General features: G+C 37.9%; 1 protein-coding gene across 1 annotated transcript in view; it reads right to left on the bottom strand.

Annotated features, from left to right (window-relative positions):
• Window positions 1-3,692: 3,692 nt before the first annotated feature.
• iars1 (isoleucyl-tRNA synthetase 1) overlaps window positions 3,693-22,859 on the bottom strand; it is a 56,053-nt gene continuing 36,886 nt past the window's right edge. The window contains exons 24-34 of the mRNA XM_053315727.1: window positions 22,647-22,749; window positions 22,096-22,179; window positions 16,619-16,793; window positions 13,957-14,069; window positions 11,663-11,758; window positions 8,357-8,533; window positions 7,910-8,030; window positions 7,508-7,633; window positions 7,111-7,257; window positions 6,031-6,183; window positions 3,693-4,883 (exon numbers count right to left, since the gene is read on the bottom strand). Of these exons, the coding sequence (XP_053171702.1) occupies window positions 4,801-4,883; window positions 6,031-6,183; window positions 7,111-7,257; window positions 7,508-7,633; window positions 7,910-8,030; window positions 8,357-8,533; window positions 11,663-11,758; window positions 13,957-14,069; window positions 16,619-16,793; window positions 22,096-22,179; window positions 22,647-22,749 (1,378 nt within the window). The 3' untranslated portion in view covers window positions 3,693-4,800. The remainder of the gene's footprint in view (window positions 4,884-6,030; window positions 6,184-7,110; window positions 7,258-7,507; window positions 7,634-7,909; window positions 8,031-8,356; window positions 8,534-11,662; window positions 11,759-13,956; window positions 14,070-16,618; window positions 16,794-22,095; window positions 22,180-22,646; window positions 22,750-22,859) is intronic.

Here is a 22,859-nt window from a genome sequence, read left to right on the forward strand (position 1 = left end):
TTTTAAAATGTAAGACTTGTGTGCTAGCAGCTCGTGAAGTATGCATCCGATAACCCCTAAGACAAACCTCTAAGACTTTGAAAACTCTTACCTCAGTTTGAAGATATCTCCAAGTTCCTCAGAGAGTCTGCCATCCTAGTGGACTGAGAAATATTCATTTTGGTTGGTTTTGTTCAACAGACAAATGTTCATAATTGAATATAAAATTAAAAATAGATAAATGAACGGAACAACAAACCTTGTTTAGTATTGTGTAGAGAGCCTGAATGATACTTCATATTTGAGACTGAAACACCAATATTGATATTTTACCTCAACTGATCTCAATTTACTGAATCTGACTTCTCTAGGCCAGCAAACAATAAGTATGATTCAGTTTTTTCCCATGAGAATGTTTTTCCTGGACATGTGGAGAAGGCTTTGAAGCAGCATTTAGATTTACATGCTGGAAGGAAATGCAACATAATTGAATACTTAACTGAAAAACATTTATAATGAAAAATCCAAAACGTAAAACATGGCAAGATATAAGGAAAGACACAGAGGTCATGTTATGTGGGTCTCTGCTCATATTCTCAGTAAAGCAGACAAAGTGGGCTAACAAAATGTTAAAACAGAAAAGGAACTTGTCCTTGCAAAGATGGGAATGTGGCATACTGAAGTTTGGCAGACAATGAGCCAAAAATTGCAGCATCACTGGGATCAATACATTCAGTTCAAAAGTTTGTGTAATGAGAAAAAGGCGAATAACGAAAAAGAAGGCAATAATGACCAAATAAATAACAGTAAAAACTTCATTTTCACAGCCCACTGTAGTGTAGCTTTTCAAGCCAGCCCAGTTCACTGCATTCATATTTTTGTGAATTAAAATGACCGCAAATGGCTATACCTGGCATTGGGTGTCAGGTGAAAACCATCCTTGTGACCTCTCAGGTCAAACAGCTTCCACAGCCAAAATAACAAACATGCCTACCTTTTTCATCCTCTTACCTAGTGTGCTTTCTTATTTGAGGTTGTATTTGCTGCTGTCATTCTGCAGTGGGCAACATGCAGGGTGCTGAAAATTGATTTACTGGCAGAGATTTAGATTTTTCCATTACGCAGTAGGTCCACACACGTGTTGCCAGGGTGGCTTGGTTGGAAACGGCCCTTATTGGCCTATATATTCTTGAAAACACACCTCTTTACTCTGCACTATGGCAAAACCCTTTCTTCACTGCAGCACTCTGTAATGAGTTTTGTTGTCCATCATTAGAGTTAGATGACAGGGGTCATGTTGACTTCACCCACGCTACATACTGTACTCTGTGATGTCTATCAGCAGATGGGTCGCTGACATGCTCTCTTACCCAGGCCGGGGTGTGTGCAGAAGCACAAATGGAGCAGCAGGAGCAGATGGGAGCGAGACGGATGAGAGGAGGATGATGAGACAGAGATATGTGCTTAATATTTAACCAGTGGAGCAGCATGCTGCTCCACCCAGGGAGGACAAGGATAAAATCATCACTCTGAAGTGACACAGATTATGGAGACGCTGGAATTCACAGGTGGAAAGTAACTGTGTGTCAAATAATGTACTACTGACATTTTGAGGTGTTTCGGGAGACAAGATATTACACTTTACATGACTTGTCAGTGGGAAATACTGTATTTAGGTAAAAATATACTCCAAAATATCAACAATTACAAAAACCCTCAATTATAATGTATTTTAGACACATCTAAAGAGTTTTGGAGAATTGACTTAAACTGTAAATCTTTCTTTTTTCATTCTTCCCTGATATCCTTCTTTCTTTCTTTCATTCCATCGTTCATTGTTTCCTTCCTTTCCCTCGTTAGACAATTAATATGAACATCCCAAATACCAAAAAATAAAGGTTTCATCCAACAGCAAAACATAAAGTAGAAATGTACTGTGAGGCAATAAAAAATGTGAGATTTTGTCATATCATTTATACCATGGTAGCTATTCCTTAAATATTGTTCAATGTATTTGGTCATTTTATTCAAGAACCTTTATAGGACATTTATTTGGCTCACTGGACCAACCAATAACAGACATTACTGTCTGGCCATTAATACATAAACACCATCTCAACAGAATTATGAGAAACTTTACTGTATCACAGTAAAGTTTATATGACTTATTTAATATAAAAGTAGATAGTGTATTTCAATAAAGAACTATGTAAATATTGTTCACACTTAAGCAAAACTAAACTCTCACTTCACCTTTTAACATCAGTGTACATTTTACTGCTTATACTTTTTAACCTACATTTTGAATTAAGAACTTTTACATGCTCTGAGAGTATTTTACTCATTGCATTTACATTACATTCCTTCACATCTGTGAGTAATATACTTAAACACTGATTAAATAGACAGAGATGAGCTGGTGCCTTATGTTTAATTGCTGTGCTATACAAGGTTTGAGGGCAGAAGCAGTTTACTATTCTGTGCTGGTGCTGATGGTAGTGTAGCCTGCAGTAAGCAAATGTTTATGAGTATTAATAGACTATCATACGATTAATTGTAAATGTATGTGTGTAATTTGGATGCAAATTAGTTATACATTTATATCCCGGTGTTGTAAAGATCACAAGCAGAAGAGAGATTCTGCAGCAGCGCCCCCAACCGAGGGTAACCTCAACTGTCAACAAGCAGCTCTCCCTCCTGGCCCTTTCATTAATCAACACACATACATATGACTACTCGCTATTTTGGCTGCAGAGGCAAGCTGCAGACCAGTGGGAACCAGGCTTCACAGACACAGATTAACACCATGCCTGTAGATGTCAGTGCCCTGTAAAAATCCCCAGGAAAGTCAAGTCAGCCTGACGCTACGTTTAAATCCCCAACAGTCAAAGCAGACCTCAAGGTCAGTCACATTATTAGAGAATAATGTGATGTTCAACACTGGGTCTCTAGTGACCTTATTAACTTTCTTTTTAAAGTTTCAAAATGAACCAGAATGTGTCTGTATTATTGCCTATGATCAAAACTTTTGCCAGCGTTCTTCAAGTTTAATTCTCTTCTTTTTAATTTTTTTCTGCACTGACAGGCTGCTAGAACTGAAAACTAGGACTGAAATGTCTTTACAATAAGAAATGGAGATAACAGGATGACCCAGTGGATGATTAATACGTCTTTTCATGCACGGCTAGTTACTGGGTCACCTGTAACCAGAACATATGAGATAGTACTCAAGCCTTTCATTGCTCAAACCTGAAACTAGGGTTCACCATCAGACTAGACAGTGCAATGCTGACATTTACAATCCTTCGGTCATTTAGAATCAAATGATTAACAGCACTGAACATGTAGTATACTTATACATTAAGATGGTGCTTTGGGGTTGTAATGGTATCTGAGAGTCATATCACAGTCAGAGATGCAGCATTTGCATCAATTTTCTGATCTACCTCTAGGCAAGAAAACTAGTGTAGTTCCCAAAATGTCAAAATATTCTTAAAAAAACATTTATTGCTGCTGAAGGCATTTTTAGAATGTTTTTTTGCTTTTGTTCCCTGACCTTGCTGTTCAAGAAAGTAACATGAGTCAGTCAAAATGTTCAAACACATTTTTCCATATTGCTGGAAGTGTCTGACTTCAGGCTCCCACAGACACGATGTAGAGCAAGTCTCTCTGTGAAAAACCGAGGGTTGAGTGAGCAGAAAAGAAGAAAAACATGTTTTCAGTCACCTTTGATTTATTCCATTTGCCACTTAAAATAGTACATTATCCATTTGTTGCTCTTTTTTATGACAGAACCCTTTTGTCCCCGAGGTACAGCAGCCCGAAAATCCATTTCACCTTTCAAATGCCTTCACAATTGTCAAAGGATTCCCAATGCAATGAGCAGAATAGGTTTATCTGTTAAATTCTAAATGGTGTGTAAGCACAATAGGCCAAATTGGTTTCCCAATAATGAGCCACAGCAATAATTACTCTGGACTAAGCTCACCTCAAATAAGCCTCGAAGGGAAGTAGCTTGCATAATTTTTATCACTAGCATACTAAAGGACAAAAACAACCAATGGTAATATTGACGGCTAGACAGGTTAGACAGTTGCCTGGAATATTAATTTCCCCATTACTGAAACATCAACCTTTGGCATTTCTTTCTGGGTAAACTCAATGCCTGGTTTTCCTTCCACTGGTAGTTTTCCAGTTTCCATAACTGGCCACTTCACACTTTCAAATTCACACATCTATCCAGCTGGTCTGTTCAGCTGTTGCGTACGAACAACCGTTCTGTTCCTGAAGTGCATCAATTTTCTAGTGAAGAATGTAAAAAGTTTGCCGACAAATCCCTTTACTGTCCAGAATAAATATAGCTTTCTAACACATTGTGCTTTCTGAAAAAACTCACTTACATTTGGTGACTAAATAAAGAGAAGAATGGAAAGAAACTGCATCAAGGACAAAAGGAAACTTGGCTAAATAAGAAGATTATTACAGCTATCATCACATCTTGGCAGGTTTCTAACACATCAAAATCTTAAGACATCTTAAGCATGCTAATTTTGTGCCTGAAAGTATCTTAAGAATTTTGAAAAAATGAGTGATAGAGACTCTATGGTATGAACTTGACAGACAAGCCTGCTTTGCATCAGGATTTCTCCTCCAAAAAAAGCATCTTAACAAATGACGCACATCATGTTGTAATACTCCACTGTACATCAGTGGGGTTGTTGTGATTTTAGAGGTAAAAAAAACTTCATTAGGGGAACCTGTGATGCATCAGAGACAAATGTTGATACTGAGATCTTAAAGATGGCTTCTTATTCTCAGGATCTATGCTTCTGCTGTGGTGGGAATAACTCTCACAAACAGAGTTTTGGTGTCTAGAGATTTCACTGATGAATCAGCTGACAGCTCTGAAAAACATAAAGTGAAAACATAAGTTATAATGTTTAATATGCTTGATTGAAAAACAAAAAACAAAAAAACACATTCACAGCCCAAGTTATTTAAGTTTATACCCATACAATAATAAATAAACATCTCAGCAACTCCTGTAATAACAGAACATGCAATGTAGTTTTTCATCAATACTATACACTATATCTAATTTCACTACAAATTGTGCCATCATATTGTAGCCACTTCACTGATCAGTGCACTAAAGATGAGATGACATTTAACCTTTCTCTAATATTCCATGAATTTTAAATGTAACCAATGTTGCAAAACACAGAACTGGAATCTAAAAAGAAACAAAACACCAGCACTCACAGATCCATACTTTTCTTATCTACTGTGGACCAATTTATTTTATATATTCATTTTGTCCACAATAAATACAAAGACTATGTATCTGTGAGTGCCAGTGTTTTGTTCATCTTTATCCTTACTACAACTGTGCACCTGACACTGCTTTTCACTATGTATGAGCTCTAAAAAGACCAAATACAGTGGCTGAATAAAAAACAAAAAGTGCTTTGATCTGTGATGAATAGTATTTGACAATATATTAATAACACATTATATTTATGTTCTGTATTCACTAGAAGCACACACTTATTACAAAAAGTGACAAACTGTTTTCTATATTTTTCTTTGTCAGTTGAAAACGATCATGAAAAATATCCATAATCTCACCCTGTGCACTCATTATAGCTTGTTTAAACTGTAATGGTGTTTAAATCAGTAAACCTGTGTTAGAAATGTTATCACTACCGACTTTGTTTTATCTAATTGTAACAAACTGAGATATAAAGCTGACTCAAATGAAAACAACACACTGCTTTCACACCTGACCTGATTCTGTCTTTTTAAATGTATCTCCCAATATTTACTAGCTAAGCTTTGACATTTTCTCTTCGCCAAGTATAACAACATAATTCCTTAAATTCTAAACCTGCAATGGAAACTACTTTTCTTATCAGAGGCATCTTAAACGATAAAGGAAAAAAAACTCATCATATTGTCTCCTCACGGTATTTCTGCCCTCAATCATGGTCTGTAAACCAATTTAAGACTTCTTCTAAAGTAGATATAATATCCATCATCTTTTCATCTTACCTTGGGTGAGGTCCTGGTCCAGGTAGAGTTTGAGCCGTCTGCTACGGAGGCCAAAAACCTTGGCAGCTTCAGACAGCAGGCCTGAGTAGTCAAGCCCATTCTGGCCCACTGGGTTCACCAGCAAGAGGGTGCCCACCTCTCCTGTCTGGCACTCTAGAGGAGACAGGGAGAGTGTTGAAGAGAAGACAGACTTTACTTCCTCTATACACATTAAGGAATTATTGGCTTGTTGGTTTGGCTATTTCTGACCCAGGAGGGTATAAGAACAAGGGAAAACATAAGGGACATGGGAATGGGAACGGGATGAATGGGATGATTAGTTGGTGAATATAAGGGATAAAAGTACAAGGTTAAAGCTTGGTGTGAATGACTTGAAGGATACAGCTGCACAATGAACACTGAATTCAACAAACAATGATTGTAGTTGATTCCAGTGGTGGAAAATAAAATACATTTACTTGAGTGCCGTTCTTTTTACTAGTTTTGACACGCTTGTACTTCACTCACTTTATCTTCACAACACTTCAAAAGGCAGCTATTACAACGTTTACCTCACTGCATTTATTTGAGTAAAATTGCATAAAATGAAACCTTTAATGGTAACATAGCATTTTTATATAGTGGTGTTGCTAAGATCTCTGTGCTTTTACCACCACTGGTTTTAATGGTGAAATCACATTCATAATCTAATAACAGTGACTGTATTGTTGATTTCTGGTAAGGACAGTGAAGAGACATTACTGCTAAGGCTCAGAGATGCTGTTCCATTGTTACACTGCTTTCATTGGTCTGCTAGATATTTTCTGCTTACTTGGATTTCGAGTAACTGAGAAATTGACAATGTCTGGACCAGATAGCGATAACTGCATCAAGTTTGAATTCTTAGCTGGATGACACAGAAAGAAATGTGGGGCCATAATGCATTATCTATTGAACAAAATACAGTTTTAACTACACTAACCTTGTTCACATGATAAAATCAATGCTGTTTTGGTCACTGCAGAGTTAGTGAAGATTATAATAAGTAGTATACTTTAATTAATTTGTGCGTTATAATGTGTGTGTTCATGCGTCTCTCACCAGCTGGCTGTGCGTTGCAGAGCAGCAGGTTCACATAGGGACATAGGAGAGTGTCGGTGGCGGGGGCAGGGGCAGGAGAGGAGGAGCCTGACGTCACTGACAGCGTTTTACCGCTCAAAGCCTTGAGGTCCGTTTTACTGGTTAGCTCTGCAATGAACACACAAACATGCACAGAGAAGCACACAGACAGTGCACACACACACAAACACAGAAGAGTTGTATCACTTAATCTAGTGAAAGTTACTTAAATCAGTAAAACAATGTCCTTTACACAGTAACAGTTGAGTTGGTGTCTTTTCATGAAATTACTGCGAGAAGGTAATGACATTGATGCATGTAACCATGTGGTGGATATGTCTGCTGTAAATATTAGTACAATGCTTTATTTCTGTCTCACCAGTCCCGCTGTTGAAGATTCGGAGTTTGGTGTTATTGGTTCCAAAGATGCTGCTGCACACTTGCTTCAGCTTGTCCACATCTAGACAGTTATCCCCTTTAGGGTTCTCCAGCAGCACCACCCCCTCTGAAGAGCCAAGCAGTTCATTCAGTGAACATCAGATAAGACAGGTTGACTAAACTCATTCTATATGTGAAAAGCCACTAAATATTTCACCATTAAATATTTGTACTAAACATGGCATTCACCATATTTCATTATTTTATGGATTAGCACATAATTTATTTTCCCAAAAATGTAAAAATAACCTAGGAGCAACTTCTATGGACTGTTTTACATCTTCTTGTTGCAATATTTCAGGCTGGAAAGACAGACATTCTTTTTGGCTCCCCCATGTGTTACCTTGTTCTTTGTTGTTGACCTTCACCCTGAGGTTCACGTAGCTGCAAGCTGGTCCATTCAGAGGAGCCCGAGGAGCTGAAGATCCTTTTACTATAGTTAACTCCAAGTCTGAGCCCTTCAGCTGCAACAAAGAAAATGAAGAGCATGAAAGAAGGAAACAGACAGAGAAACAGACGTTTCATAATCTTTACTGAAGTGTCCTTAAAACTAAAAATTAAATGGTGACTCATACGAACCTACTAATTCATTCAGAGTGGTAATGAGAAGAATGTGAAAACTTTAGATACATAAATTCTGTATAAAAAGTATTACTCACACTTATGATAGCAAGCACGGTCTGTAACCATTATGCTTTATAAATGTCAAAGCTGCTTGTCAAACTGAGCTTCTAATGCATGTTGGTGCAGCAAACAATAACCCTGCTTGTCCTCAGGTGTCCTCTCTTACCTGAGTCTTTTCTTCTATGATGGTGCTGGCAGTCTTTGGGACAGGGTAGGGCAAAAGTGGAGCCTTAGTTGTAGCCAGGATGAATTCAGTGTGAGCCTGGATCACAGAGGCCAAGTACTCCCCCTCTGGCTGGCTGCGGTAGTACACAGTTATCTCATCTGACGGCACCAAATGGCCCTGTGGGACAACAGATTGACGGATCAAGTTGCAGGTTTTAATATGTAAACAAATAGCAAGTGTAGCCTTTTTCAGAAACTGACTTTATTTCACTAAAATAATAATCAATATTTATACTGGCCATGAGTAAGTAAATATGTTAAAAGTACTGCTTACTACAGAAAAAGCTATTATCTGACTAAAATTATTTTCAAGGATGTAAGGAATCCTATTTTTGCCACAAGCAATTCTTTTCAATAGTTTTTATCGGGGAAAAAATTGAAATCTGGAAGAAACAATTACCCGAAGGAGGGTAAAAAGGAAGGATGGGATAACAAGAAGAGGGGGTAAGGCTTAAAAAACAAAAAACAGACAGTCCAAGAAAAAAACCCATAAAGGAAGGAGGGAACCAGAGGACATTTTTATTGGCCTCCTCTAACCTTGACACATTCAAACACATTGATCTCGTTCTAATCTGCAGTGTGCAAGTGTGTGCACGTGCACAGCCATACACACATGCATATGACGACTCTGTAGTACACACAAACACACACACTCTCCAATTGCAGGATGTGGCTCAAGGGCAGAGGAATAAGGTTAGCTAGATACAGAGGAGCAGTCAATCAATGTAGGAAGGTTTGTAGGCTTTTCCTGCCAAGTCAAGGCACTGACTCTACCCTGAAGGGGCTAGTACAGTATGTGTGTATGTGAGTGAGTGAGTGAGTGAGTTTGTGAGAAACAAAAAGGAAATGTTGACCCCTGAATTCCTCAACCTTGCATATGTTCACATATAAAACAAAAAACACCCACACAAACACTGATAAAGACTCTCTCTCACACACACACACAAACACACACCACATACTACAACCAAACATGTCAAAGAATTGTTAAAAAATTAATTCCCATCCACGGGGTGGAAAATTCCTAACAGATCTCAGTTTGAAATAACTGGAGGAATTTAGCCTGGCTGTGAGCCAGTGCACACCATTGCTATAGGGGGACGGAAAAAACTGTTTGTTGGTTGTGAAAACAAGGGGCTGTTGGCTAATCCGTCTTTACTCCCCAGACCACTTCAAAGCTCTAACATTAGAATCTGAAAGGGGCCAGACTGTAATTAAGCTTCCATTAAGCCTGCCTTATGATGGAGAAACTTCTAACTGTGACGCTGCAGTGGAAAGATTTCAAAACTGCCTCGACCAAATTAGCATGGGACATAAAGAGGAAGGAGGGAGGAGGGTAATCAAAGGGAGAGAAATGTAACAAAAACACAGAATATATTTTTGCCGGGGGTCAATATTACAAATAATTAGTGTCATTATTGATTACTCTTATTTTTTTATTAATTCAAATCAAAGTTTAGCCAATATATATTTGATATATATTTAAAAAAAACTTGAAAACAAAAATGTTTGGTGCTTTTTCTTGATATATGTCTTAAAAGAAATGAGAATGTATAATTAGTGAAGATACATTTTCTGTTGATTGCAGAGCTTGGAATGAACTTTTTTCCTCAGTGCCCTGAAATCTACTTTCAAGTGTCCCAGACTTAATAACCATTGTCCCAAATTGAAGTTCTTTTTTTTTCATTTTAAATATAGTTTAATAAGTCTATTTCAGTAACTTGCATCACTTCACTGACTCACTCTGGTCTGCCATGGAAGTTATGCTAGTTGTTCCCTAAAAACTATATCTGAATAAAAAACTGAAAGCACCCTGAGTTTGACAACAATCAGTTTAATTACTCTTACAGTCATGGGCTGACTTACTGTTTCTTGTTGTTTTTAACAGTTTGATTAATAAATGCATCGCTGCTGAGTGCAGTGCAAATGTAAACCTGTTTCTGATTGATACACTCTGATGGAAATTAACATACACACTTTGAACATATTTCCGAGTACGCTTTAATTTGATTTTAAACACCATGACAGCTTCACAGTTTAAACATTCAATTTAATTTGTTTTGATCATATGTATATCTTTCTCATCATTATCTTCTTACTGCTGCCCCCCAAATCATCAGTCTGTTGCTATTTTTGCTGTAGGACTGTTAATATGTCACTTAAAGTTTTAATATTTTTTCAAGCAAGAAAGTAACTATTTAGATTCCCAGTATGTGGTTAGTTTCTCTAAATAATGCCTATTTGGAAATTCAGTCATCTCAGCTGCTAGCAGCCCGACTCTTGAGATAATCAGTGTTTCATGTTTTTACTGGGCAGAACAGAGCTGATTCTATGGCTCCAGGCACAGATATCACCACATTTACATAAATATAAATGTATTAAAATGAACAGATCAACCTCTATTAAATTTATTTTTATTTTATTAAGCTAACAGTTTGGGTTTTTATTATAGCTACATTTCAGACTGAATTACATAATAGTGGCTACAATATGATGCATCTCTTTGTCAGTGAGGTTATATTTCTGTGAAACAAAAAAAGCATTTTTTTGGAATTTGAACCACCAACAATTAAAATGATGCAATATTCCATGATGTATAAACATAATCATTTCATTAATAATGATAAGTTTCTCTACTGTCCCAGACACTGTATCTTTGTGTCCAAAGGGTTCATTTTTTCCTGGAACAACTGGATATGCTTTATTTCCTTAAAAAGTTGTCATTGGCTGACTAACAGCTTAATCAGAACTACTATATTGAAGAAATGGTTCATGATACAGATGCTTAAGATGACAGCAGTATTATTTAGAGATATCAAACAAGGGAAACCTCTTCTGATTTCTACTGGAGATACTTGTATTTTACCAGGAGGTTAGTGTTGTCTTTCAAACAGACACCAGCTCCCAGCATTTTCTCTTTTTTTTCTTTTTGAGTAATTCCTTCTGTTCCACTGTGTCATGTCCTGAAATACTTCTCATGTTCAATTTAATTTGATCTACGGTCATGCATTACACACCATGCGAGCAACAGCCTTGTAAGATATTTTGTGATCCAGCACCTCTCCTCACACTGTCTCACTGGTCTGTTGTGCTCACCCTGGCATGGCCCTGATTACATGTATTGGCAAACACTTTCAACTATGTCAGATTGTATTCATTAAGCACTGGATTGCAAAATTCAGTAGTAGCGTGTTAGGTGTCACTCTGGTTTCCACAGCGAGTAGTGCTCCTGAAATAATTGCCCCACCTTCTTGCGTAGTTTCTGAATGCGGTTGATGACCTCTCGGGCAACGCCTTCATCCACCATGGACTGGTCTGGGGTGACATCCAACAGCACCAGGACCTAAAAAACAATAGGAGAGGTTCAGCTCCATGTTGAATGGATGAGAAATGTGAGCAAAGAACTGATGATTGAAAAGACTAATAAATATATCTTCATTTTAACAGGGGAAGCTGCATCATATACAATCCCCAGTTTTCATGATTGGAGGATTTATGCATAAACTGGCTGCAAAATCTGACCAAAGGAGAGGTAGCTGGATTTTGAGTCAAAGAAGGTTTAATTTTCAAAAGTTTCAAAAGATCCTTTATATCAGATGAAAAACATTACAGATTACTGGTGATCATCATCATCATCATCATTATTTTTTGTAAATATTTCAACTAATGTAATTATAAAGAAGAGGATAAATCATGATGAAATGTTGCAGCTGCTATTTGAGCCCAAATATCATATTTTCCTGAGGGCATAAAGTTTTGACATGTGGACAGAAAGAAACATGTAATGCTCAGAAATATTGTGAAAGAATGACTCTATTCTCATTTTATTATCTAATCAATCAACTAAATATAAGTCAATTCCAGGTTCTCGTTTCAGTGATGAAGTTAAGTGCTTACTTAGTACTACAGACACCTTCAGCTATGTGCTACTGTCTTTTATGAAAGTAGGTTAATGTCTGAAAATGTTAAGAGCAGCCTTTAAAAAACTGGAGCTGTCTTGTAACGTGAACAATTTGTCTGTAGTGTATAAAATGAAGAAAAAAAAAAGCCAAACAGCAATAATAAGTTTTAGTCATTACAGTAAAAGTTAAGTGATTGACATGATGTGTAAGGCTGAGCTGCTGCCAGCCCTGAACACTGTAGAGGAGGAGGAGGGAAAAAGATGACAGGCAACAGAGTAAGAGAACACAACGGAGAGAGAAAAGAGAAACAGACAAATGGGAGCTGCGGACTCAGTGCAAGCGAGCGAGTGTAACAGAGAGAATTAAAAAGCCAGCTCAGTAAACTGGTATTAAGGTGCAGCCGTGTGGTGTGTATACGGTTGGAGGAGCACTGATTAGAGAGGGCCTGTGGGAAACGCTTACATGCTGGTTTCCACTTAGCCGTGAAATAATTTCATACATCACACTCCTAGTAAAGACACATCAATGCATTTACTGTACTGTATATGGCAGCTTGTTGCATGAGCAGCGGCAGAGAAGCGTTTATTTTCTTAGATCAAGTTACATTGCACTTTGTAGACCAACCTAGCAAACAGCAACGTGTAATCTATCAGTAAAGAGAGAGAAAAAGAGATGGGAAGTGGATGGGAGAATGTACTTTAGATGTATGTGTAATTTATAGAGCAAGACAAGTATAACAGACAGCCGATCACAGATATATCGGTATAAGTGTATATATTGTCCGATATGCGTCAATATTTTTTTCTATCTTTTATAGTTATATAGGCAGAGAATTTTAAATATATTCAATCAGTATCGCCCCAAAGATCCAGTATTGGTCAAGCTCTAGTGATTTATTCATTAGGTTACTACAACTTTAATTAGGAAATGTTTTGAAAAAGGACATTCACCAGTCAAAATATGTAGATATGTGACTGGTGATAGATAGATACAATAAGTAAGTATAAGTAAGTAGCTGCAACTTAGGCACAGCGGTGCTTTGAGCTAATGCTAACATCGGCATGCTAACATGCTGATGTTAAGCAGGTATAATGTTTACCTGGTTCACTATCTTAACTTAGTGTGTTAGCATGCTAACATTAACTACTTAGCACACAAAGTACAGCAGAGGCTGAAGGGAATATCATTATTCGTTTTGCAAGTATTTGTTCATAAATCAAAGTATTGAAAACATTTTAATTTTGACCCGATCGTAGCATTAGATTCAATTTTATCATCATAGTGATTACAATTCATTCTGGGCAGGACTTTGAACACATTCATTGGCAATCCATCCAGTGGTTACATATTTCACTAAAAGCCAAAACTGTCAACCCGCTAACCTTGAATGACCTTGCCATCTCTACATCTATGCTGCTACCAGGGCTAAAAAAAAGAAGTGCTTGATTAACAAAAGCAATGCAAAAAAGGCACTAATGGTTCGCAGCCCTGTCTGAATGGGTCCCATACTGACTTGAAAACAATTTTCATTTACATATTAAATCTAATTTTGGTTTCAAGTTTTCCTGAAGGTCACATTTTTTTGTGTGTATCACAGTGTTGAATTTGCAGGCCAAGGTGCCGTATATAAGAAGCATACCTGTTCGTCAGAGTGTGCTTCGTACTGTGCAGCTGATCCAGAGCTCTGGTCAAAGGTGTACATCAGCCGGAGGTCCTCCTCGTGAAGCTCATGTCCATCCACCATGATGCATCCTGACAATTAACCACAACAAGAAGAAAACCGTGAAGACCACAATTACTTCTATGAATCTAAAAATAATCATCATTATATTTATATATAGCTTTTATTATTGTAAACTTGCAACTTATACAAAATTCAACAACACTGAACCCTAGTGTGTCTCAGCTCTGTCAGCCGACATTTCTGAACGACAATAAATCATACTGCCTATGCAAAATACACCAAGGGGCAAGAAAATGATTTGAACCATACTTAATGTGCACTCATTAAAACAGATTCTCTCCAAGAATACTAGGATTTTGCATTTGGGTTGGGATACCCTTGATAACAATCACACAGGACAAACACAGGTGGTACGGCCTACAGAGACAATTAGGAGGACTGCTGTGGTACAAAGTTGGATTCAGTGGGATGTTGAATGATATACATTCAAGAAAATATTTGAACTGTTTTAAAGGGATTGCATTCAGATCAATCACAACACACACACACACACACACACACACACACACACACACACACACACACACACACACACACACACACACACACACACACACACACACACACACACACACACACACACACACACACACACACACACACACACACACACACGTTTGTCTTTATATCCTTTTGAAGACACTCAAACATACTGCATTCCTTAGCCCCCTACTGTAACATTGACCATAAATATCTAAACCCAACCCTGATCCTAAACTGAACCTTAACCCAATATAACCTTCACTTTAAAACTAAGTCTTAATCCTCAAATTGACCACTGAAGTTGTTAAGACCAAAATGTTCTCACAACACAGAAATGTCCTCACAGCTGGTTTTCCTGTGAAAATTGAATTCCAAGTAGAGAGATATTTATATTTTTACTTTCAGGCATTTTGATGCATGGTATGATTAAATCAATGCTGGCTACAGACTTTGGTGAAAATGCGATGATAAACAATTTAGTTCCCCCCATCCTCCTCATTAAATTTGAATAATTGCCAGCTGATTGTGTGAAATTAGTCTTCATTCGGCCGCAGTTATCTTTGGAGAAAGATCCTAGAAAAAGGTTTCAATTAGGCTGAATCCTTCAGATTAAAATCCTCTTCAAACTTGCATGCAGACAGAGGCTTTGTTTTGAATTAGTTGGGTTTGGACTGGTATTTGCTTGCATTTTGAAATTCCTTACATTGCATCTTCCTGGCCAAACCCACATGGGATCTGAGCTTTTAAACAATACAGCAAACCCAATCTAGTCAGGTTTATATCTCAATTTTGCCACTGGCGGCAATTACCCATGTCTGTGTTCTGACTAAAGACCATGACCATGTTTCTCCTCTCCTCTTCACTTCTCCACACCCAGAGGCCGGGTGAAACAGTCACTCCGTTCTCTCTAATCCTAGATTTCCATGCTTTGATTTCCTGTGTCCCTCCTCGCTTCTCTGCTCTTTCTTCACCTCTTTTCCATCCCATCAAAACAATCGGCTCAAAGTTACAGGTGAGGAACAATGAATGACACAACCAACCGCCGTGAGCCCATAATAAATTGCCATGCTTCTAGTCTAAATTATAAATGTTTTTCAATTGTGGATTCTGAAGCTAGAAATTGTTCAAGAGGTTAAAAGCAGGCTCTCAATTGAATGTGAGATTTTCCATTATCTTACTGCATCAGAGCTAGAAGTGTACAATCCACTAGGAGACTGATCATAACCAGTCACCAAACATTTATTTTGTCTTTTTTTCACTACTTAACGTCCTCTTCCCAAATAGCTCTAATCATTCTCCTCTAAAACAGAAATAGGTGCTGAATTATGCAGTTAAGCCCCTTAAAATGGGTTTAGTTTACTCAAACATTACATCTTGCCTTTGATTATAAGTCAATGAACCATCACTGGGTACCATTGCCCACATTTTCATCTGTGTTTCCTCTTCTACCACAGCTATCACTTTCCTTACATCGCTCAACCTACTTCTTTCCAATTGGCTAGACTTCAAACATCCAAGTGATTGGAAATGTTAAGTTCCCACAGTCCAGCTGACCTCCACAGCTTCCTTCCCCAGAGACTCTGGGGCTCTCCTCGTCTTTCTATAATTGGAGAGACAAGATACCTTGCACTGCTTTGATCCGGACTCTAGCTCTCATTATAGTTTCAGAAGGGTTAGGGTGAGCATTCTGGGGATAAACTAACTGGCAGTCTGTAGCAGGTTTTCATTTCAAAATAAATAATTTTATATATATATAGAAAATATATATGTATGATTTTGACACAACATGCAACAATTGTGCAACTGCAAGCAAAAACACTTACCTACTTCAGTACTCTAAATAATTAGAATCAGTTGCATCATTGGTGTCGAGAAGTAAAAGTGAATACATTAGGATAATTCTGACAAGTCATTTGCAGAGAAAAAAACTTCACCACATGTACATGCAAACTACAGCTGATGTGCATTGAAATTACTGAAAGGTTTTTTCTGATTTTTCTTTGCACCCTCAGTTCACTGAGTTTGTGTCTTTTTTTGCACACACACAAAAACAAACAGCCACCCACAACAATACCTGTCTTCTGGAAGGCCTCTAGCTGTTCGCTGGTGAGCTCCTTGATAGAAGCGGTGACGGCTTTGAAGGCCCCCTTTAGTCTCTTGCCCAGCACCATGTGGTCTGGCTCAGCTCTCAGGCGGATACCGTACTTGTCCTTATCTGTCGACATTGTCAACTGGCGCACGTTGAGCTCCTGGGAAGTGAAAAAAAAAATCACAATATGTTTTAGAAAGGTAAAGTTGCTGTGTTGTAGTTGCCTGTAGAGAGTGTGAACTTCACAGGTATGAACAGAAAGTGTCACTGAATGAGAACCAGGGTGAACAGAGACAAACAGGAAAAACTAAAATACAAAAAAAAACCAACTAAAATGAAACTAAAACAAGCATAGTAAAACATACAAAAGTTCAATTAAATTATGCTTACAAGTCACATTGTTTTTAATAATCACCATGTGTTGCTAAACTGTTAAAGAAAAAAATTAACAAAGCTCTCCTTCACAACAGTGCACATGTTTAGTGACCCAACTGCATTTGGTCAATTAAACATTTAAAAAGCTATTCCTGCACACAGCATGTGTACCTGTCCACCCAACGAAATACAATGTAAACTACTTGAAACATGGTAATAAATTACATCAACCGTGTTTTTTTGTAGCCATAGAGGAAGATTGGATTCATGATTGCGTTAACAGGGATCCACAAACAAAAGGCTTTGTTTCATTTGTATATGACACGATCCAAAATGTAGCTGTTCCTTCTCTTCACCATGTAAAGACCAAATGGGAGGAGGATCTTAACCTGCAGATACCAGATGTGACCTGGCAACTGGCAATGAGTAGAGTGAATACATCCTCCATTTGTATCAGACATGGTCTGATTCAGTTCAAGATATTTCACAGACTTCACCTCTCCCAGAGCAGACTAGCCAAACTGTATCCAAATATAGATCCAAGATGTGAAAGATGTCACCAGACCGAAGCCACCCTCAGCCACATGTTTTGGTCATGCTCGAGGTTGAGCTCCTTCTGCCTATGTATCTTTGATGGCATCTCTTGTGTTTGTAAGAAAAGGATCAGCCCCAATCCAATTATGGCAATATTTGGTGCCTCACCTGAAGGGATTACACTTTCAACAAATCAAGCAAATGTGGTTGCTTTTGTCACACTCCTTGCCAGGAAATTAATTCTTCTTAATTCTAATGCTCCAACACATAAACGCTGGCTTGAAGAAATTTTATAATGTGTGGCGCCCATATATGGACTATTTCAAGGAATTCTCTATGCCTGCACAGGACAACCCTGACGCTTACCCCCCCCCCCCCCCGCCCCCCTTCTATATAGTAGTAATGTGTAATGTTTTTTGCTTTTTTTTTTTCCTTTTCCTCTGTTTTGTGTATGTGGTTGTGTATATATAACGTAATGTTTGTAATTGTGATGTTTATAATTCATAATCCATGTAACTGAAAATTCAATAAAAATAATAAATAATTGATTGATTTGTATGTTTTTGTTCTCATTATTATAAAATAAATTAAACAAAATACAAAATGAAACATGTCAAGTGAATAGATGAAAATGCACAAAAACTTCAGTTCATGAAAAACAATATTCAGACTAGATAAAAACGCAATCTAACGTAGAAATATAAAACTGTAATTACCACAGACGTACACTGTAAAGGGCAAATCAAAAATTGACCACAGAGAGAAATTCTCTTTGGGAGTGAGTCAGCCCCTAAATCAAACAGTCAGTAAGCCAGTTGATCTTTAAGTCTGTGAACCATTTCTCCTATTCAGTCAATATTTCTACCTTTCAATTCAATACGTTCTATTTTTCAATCATAGGAGAGGGAGAAATATGTGAAGCAGTCATATCTGATACTAATTTTAGCCATACTGACACCCACCCTGGCCCTGCCATGCACGGCTACTTTCAGTCAATCACTGTGAAAAACTGCAGGTTGTTGCAGAGTTCTAGCATACAGTATTTGACTTGCTGACAGAAAGCACAGATGCTGTACTGAGCTGAGTAACTCAAGGCTAGTGAGGTTGAAAATAACAGTTTGAGGGGTTGAAAATAGCAGCTTGAGCTACTGTTTTGAGTGAAATTTGGTTTTAAAATAGGACTGAAACCTCTTTACCTTGAGGGCATATATGAGTCTGTATGTCTGTGTGATACATTATAAAGTGGCAATATGTGGCAAGAAGAGCTGACCAAAGCTAAAATATAGGTGGCCATTAACATTCTGTGCCTACTCTCTTCCTTCCTGAATGTAAGTGCAATTTGTTAAACGCATGTTCTGCCTCAAGAAACAGACAATGAAACTTTAATCAGCATAAATCAGGAGCCACCACTGCTTGGTGTGAATTGTTGTGTCTTATATCTATGAGGTGTAAGACGAGTCCAGTGTGAGATGCTCCAGGTTTTCCCATAAAAGAGGCAATCCCATCAAACATGTCAGTACTAGTATTGCTACCAATACTGTTCAGCAGTGGCGCACCGCCGCTGCGGGATTCTCAGCGCCGCTGCAAAAAATGACTGTGCTTGAAGTAACGTGAGGTTAACTATGTTGATCACTTGCTCGATTTCATTAGAAGTTGCTAGCAGCTAGTTAACCATATAACTTCGCTTTTGGCTTCTGTGTAGGCTTCATAACACAACCTGCCCCCTCCCTTCATAAGCTACTGAAGTAGGGGGAGGACAAAAGCAGACGACCCGACTCTCCCGGATGGTCCGAGAGTCTGCCGCATATTGATAGCGGCTCCTTGACACCCGCAAATGAGACAAATTAGATAATCAAAATAATCGTTAGTTGCAGCCCTAGTTTTCAATTTTTTCTTACGGGGGAGCATACCCCCTAGTGTTGGTAGGTTACCAACACACAGCACCGCTGCTACAAAAATTTCTAGGGGAAACACTGCCATTCACTTGTCATTATATCACAACATGCAGGTCTAATTGGTCTTAAGTTAAGCTAAATGCTTTGTTACATCCATTTCAATTACCTCAGACTGCTGTAAAGGGCCAATCAAAAAAAGATCAGAGAGTGTGATTAACTCAGAGCAAACCAGCCATGAAATCAACCAGTCAGTAAGCCTAGTCAACAACAGCAATACAGGTGAAGGTAAAAGTGAATCATTTATTTTAAAAGTCGTCGCAAATATCTTTTTTCTTCCATTTTTAATAGAAATGTTAAACTGTCTGCAGGTGCCCAGCTGGTGCACATTTTAAGTAGTGCTGAAAGAAATGTAGTAGTTTAAGGAAAGCAATGCTAAAAAGGAGAGTTTTCAATAGGATAGGAGGTCAGGCAGGCTTGGTCAAAATAACCTCCAAAAAAACTGAAACTACATTACAACACAGAGTTTGAAAGTTTTTCCTTGGGCTGTGGGAGCTGAACTGCTTTCAACTCTGATCAAATAAACCTTGTTTACTGGAGAGAAGCTAGAAGGTGGCAAGGTTAAACGTTTCCCCCGCCAGAAATTAAACAGAGAAGTGGCTAGAACAAAGATAAAGCTTGCAGAGTCCAACAGAATGCTGCAACAGAGGCTCTTTTCCCTCACTTAATCCGTAAATGTTCTGTCAATTTTCCCGCTCAGCTTCATGTGGGAGCAAGAGCCGGAATCAATTTTCCATCGCATCAGTAATTTTTTCAGCTGGGGACCTGATACATCGCAGGGAATCTTTTGTTGTGTATGGGATTAAAACGCTGACATAAATCAAACATCCGTGTGCGTATATTGTTTTTGCGAGCGCTTTCAAAGCACTCGCGAGCTATATTGTATCCTGCATCTCTGCTCCCTCGAGCAATATTTTAGCCTGCAAGAAGAAAAACATGCTTGAGCGCAAGAATAATCCACTCGCAAAACGTTCACCTGCTTGCTCGCGAGACTTTCCCCTGTTCGCACGTGAGTGGGTTTCTTTTGCCAGTAAGGGAGCGGGCCTAGTGGCATGCCAATCATCATTGTATCCCCGAATGTAATTGGTTGAGCGACTTCGCCAATTGGACAGCAAAGTACGGCAACACCACTAGGACAAACAGGACAAACCACACAGCCCTGAATGCCTGAATAGCTTGTATTGGTGCTGTATGAATTAAATTGTCTTGACTTGAATGTTTGCTAAAACAGAGCAATGTACTTCAATATGTTTGTCTGAGCGCTGTCTTTTGCTTTCTCCATCGTTCACATTAATCTGATAAAACACATTTTGTAACTTGGATCCTGTTGTACACAGACTGTACATTTTTTATTTTGGTAAAACTGTTTTGTTCATGTTCTAGATGTAATTCTTTGTCCCTGAAAATTATAAACGTAATGTTAAAAAATGATAAAAAAAAAAACCTATCTAGCTGTATTTTCAAATACACCATGCTTATGAATAAAAATAATCTTATTACAGTAAGAGATTTAGTTAAAGGGACACTATATGTATAAGCGGATCTTATTTGTGTGCACGATTTATGTCAGCGTTTTAATCCCATAGTTGTGGCTCTAGTGAGAACAAACGCAGCAACATTCCCAAGTAAAGCATGTGGAGCAGCATTGACTTTTCCAGCTGTGACAGTTAGTCTGTCTGATGTCCAAGTCATCATTTTTACAATTTATACATACATATTTAATACAGCACCTGAATGTACCACACATATGTTATCTTGTAATCTATGCTTTTCAATGCAGAGGCATACAATGATAATGATACTTTCACAAAAACATTGTATCATACACATTTAAAAACAGCAGACGCCCAGTGGTTGACACTAAATGTTTCCATACAGAAAATGCACAGTATGTTAAATTATAATGATGTATTTTACTGTCACTATGAAATCCACGAACAAATCAACAGAAACATAATGTTTCCTGTACTAAAAGGGGAAGAAAAACACATATTACTCCTATTTGCAATCTACATTCAATGAGGTGTGCAGTAGATCAAAAGTCAAATTATTCTTATTTATGCATCTGCTCCGCCAACATTTTTAAATCAAACAGACAGACATTTCACAGCTACAGATAAACAGCATATGAAGAAAGATGTACTCCTGTTCTACATTTGCTCTATCAAGTTGAACATGCAGTAGTGGCTTTGAAGTGTCAAAGGGGATCAGGGGATGTTTCTCTTTGACTCACAAATATTTTCAGTGCATTTTACACCTCTCTATCGAGTCGGTAACGGAAAATGTACGTGTTGTAACAGAGGTCTGTAGTCCAACTCAAGCTAGAGGTGTTGTGGTTCATGTTCTGCACCTTAAACCCCCTCAAAGCCACCAGAGAGCCCCTTCTTTGAGTCATGAATGCAATAACTCAAATCAAAGCACGGTACAACAACAAAGTGAGATTTCAGGAAAACTCTTAAAAGGAAAGATAAGAAGATTGAAACCGGTACACTAACTGTGTAACTTGAATAAATAATACTTTAACTGCAAATACTCAAGTACCAAATATACACAAAAGTTATAAAGTAATGTCAAAAAATTACAAAAAGACAGTTTACTTACTTCCAGGATGTATTTCTGCAGAGACTGGATGTCTTTCAAAGCCTCTGCATCCTGGTGAATAACTACCACCTCCTTCAGTGGGTACTGAAATACACATAAACATTACAGTTGATCTACAGAACAGTACAAAAATGGGTTGTCTCAATCAACACAACAACTATATTTAAGGTGGATTGCATGCACTGTGGTCACTTTAACCTTTTTGTTTTTACTATTTATTGTTATTCTCTATTGTACATTTGTGGATTGTTTATTTTTTAATTTTTTTAATTTTTAATTGTAACTATAATTGTTATTGTCATTTCTATTGTTTTGCTGCACCACAAATCGCCCCTGACTGTACTTTCTGGTAGACAAAATATGTAATGGTGACACCTAAATGACCTCAAACATGTCCGTAAGATTTCTGTACTGCATTTAACTGTTACTTTATTTGTGAAAACATACACTGATGCCGACAGATGGAAAATAACAATTCAAGACCTTGTTTTTATACCTTTAGTTAACTGTACTGGAATGTACAAGTGACTTGGGTAAAGTTGATGATTTACCTTCACAGGCAGTGTCTTCCTGTCTCGGATCACTCTTCCCAGCTCAATCACAGACTGCATCTGAGAGACAGCATTCTCAATGCGCTTGTCAATCAAATTCTCCCTGTAAAACAGAAGCATGAGCAAAGAAACCTTGAGTAGGCTATTACTATTGATTAAGTCATACAAGAGGACAGGGTTAGTAAGTGCTTCTTTCTCAAGTTTCATCCAAAA

Source organism: Scomber japonicus, chromosome 3 (genome assembly GCF_027409825.1).
Source record: "Scomber japonicus isolate fScoJap1 chromosome 3, fScoJap1.pri, whole genome shotgun sequence".
NCBI classification, from domain to species: domain Eukaryota; kingdom Metazoa; phylum Chordata; class Actinopteri; order Scombriformes; family Scombridae; genus Scomber; species Scomber japonicus.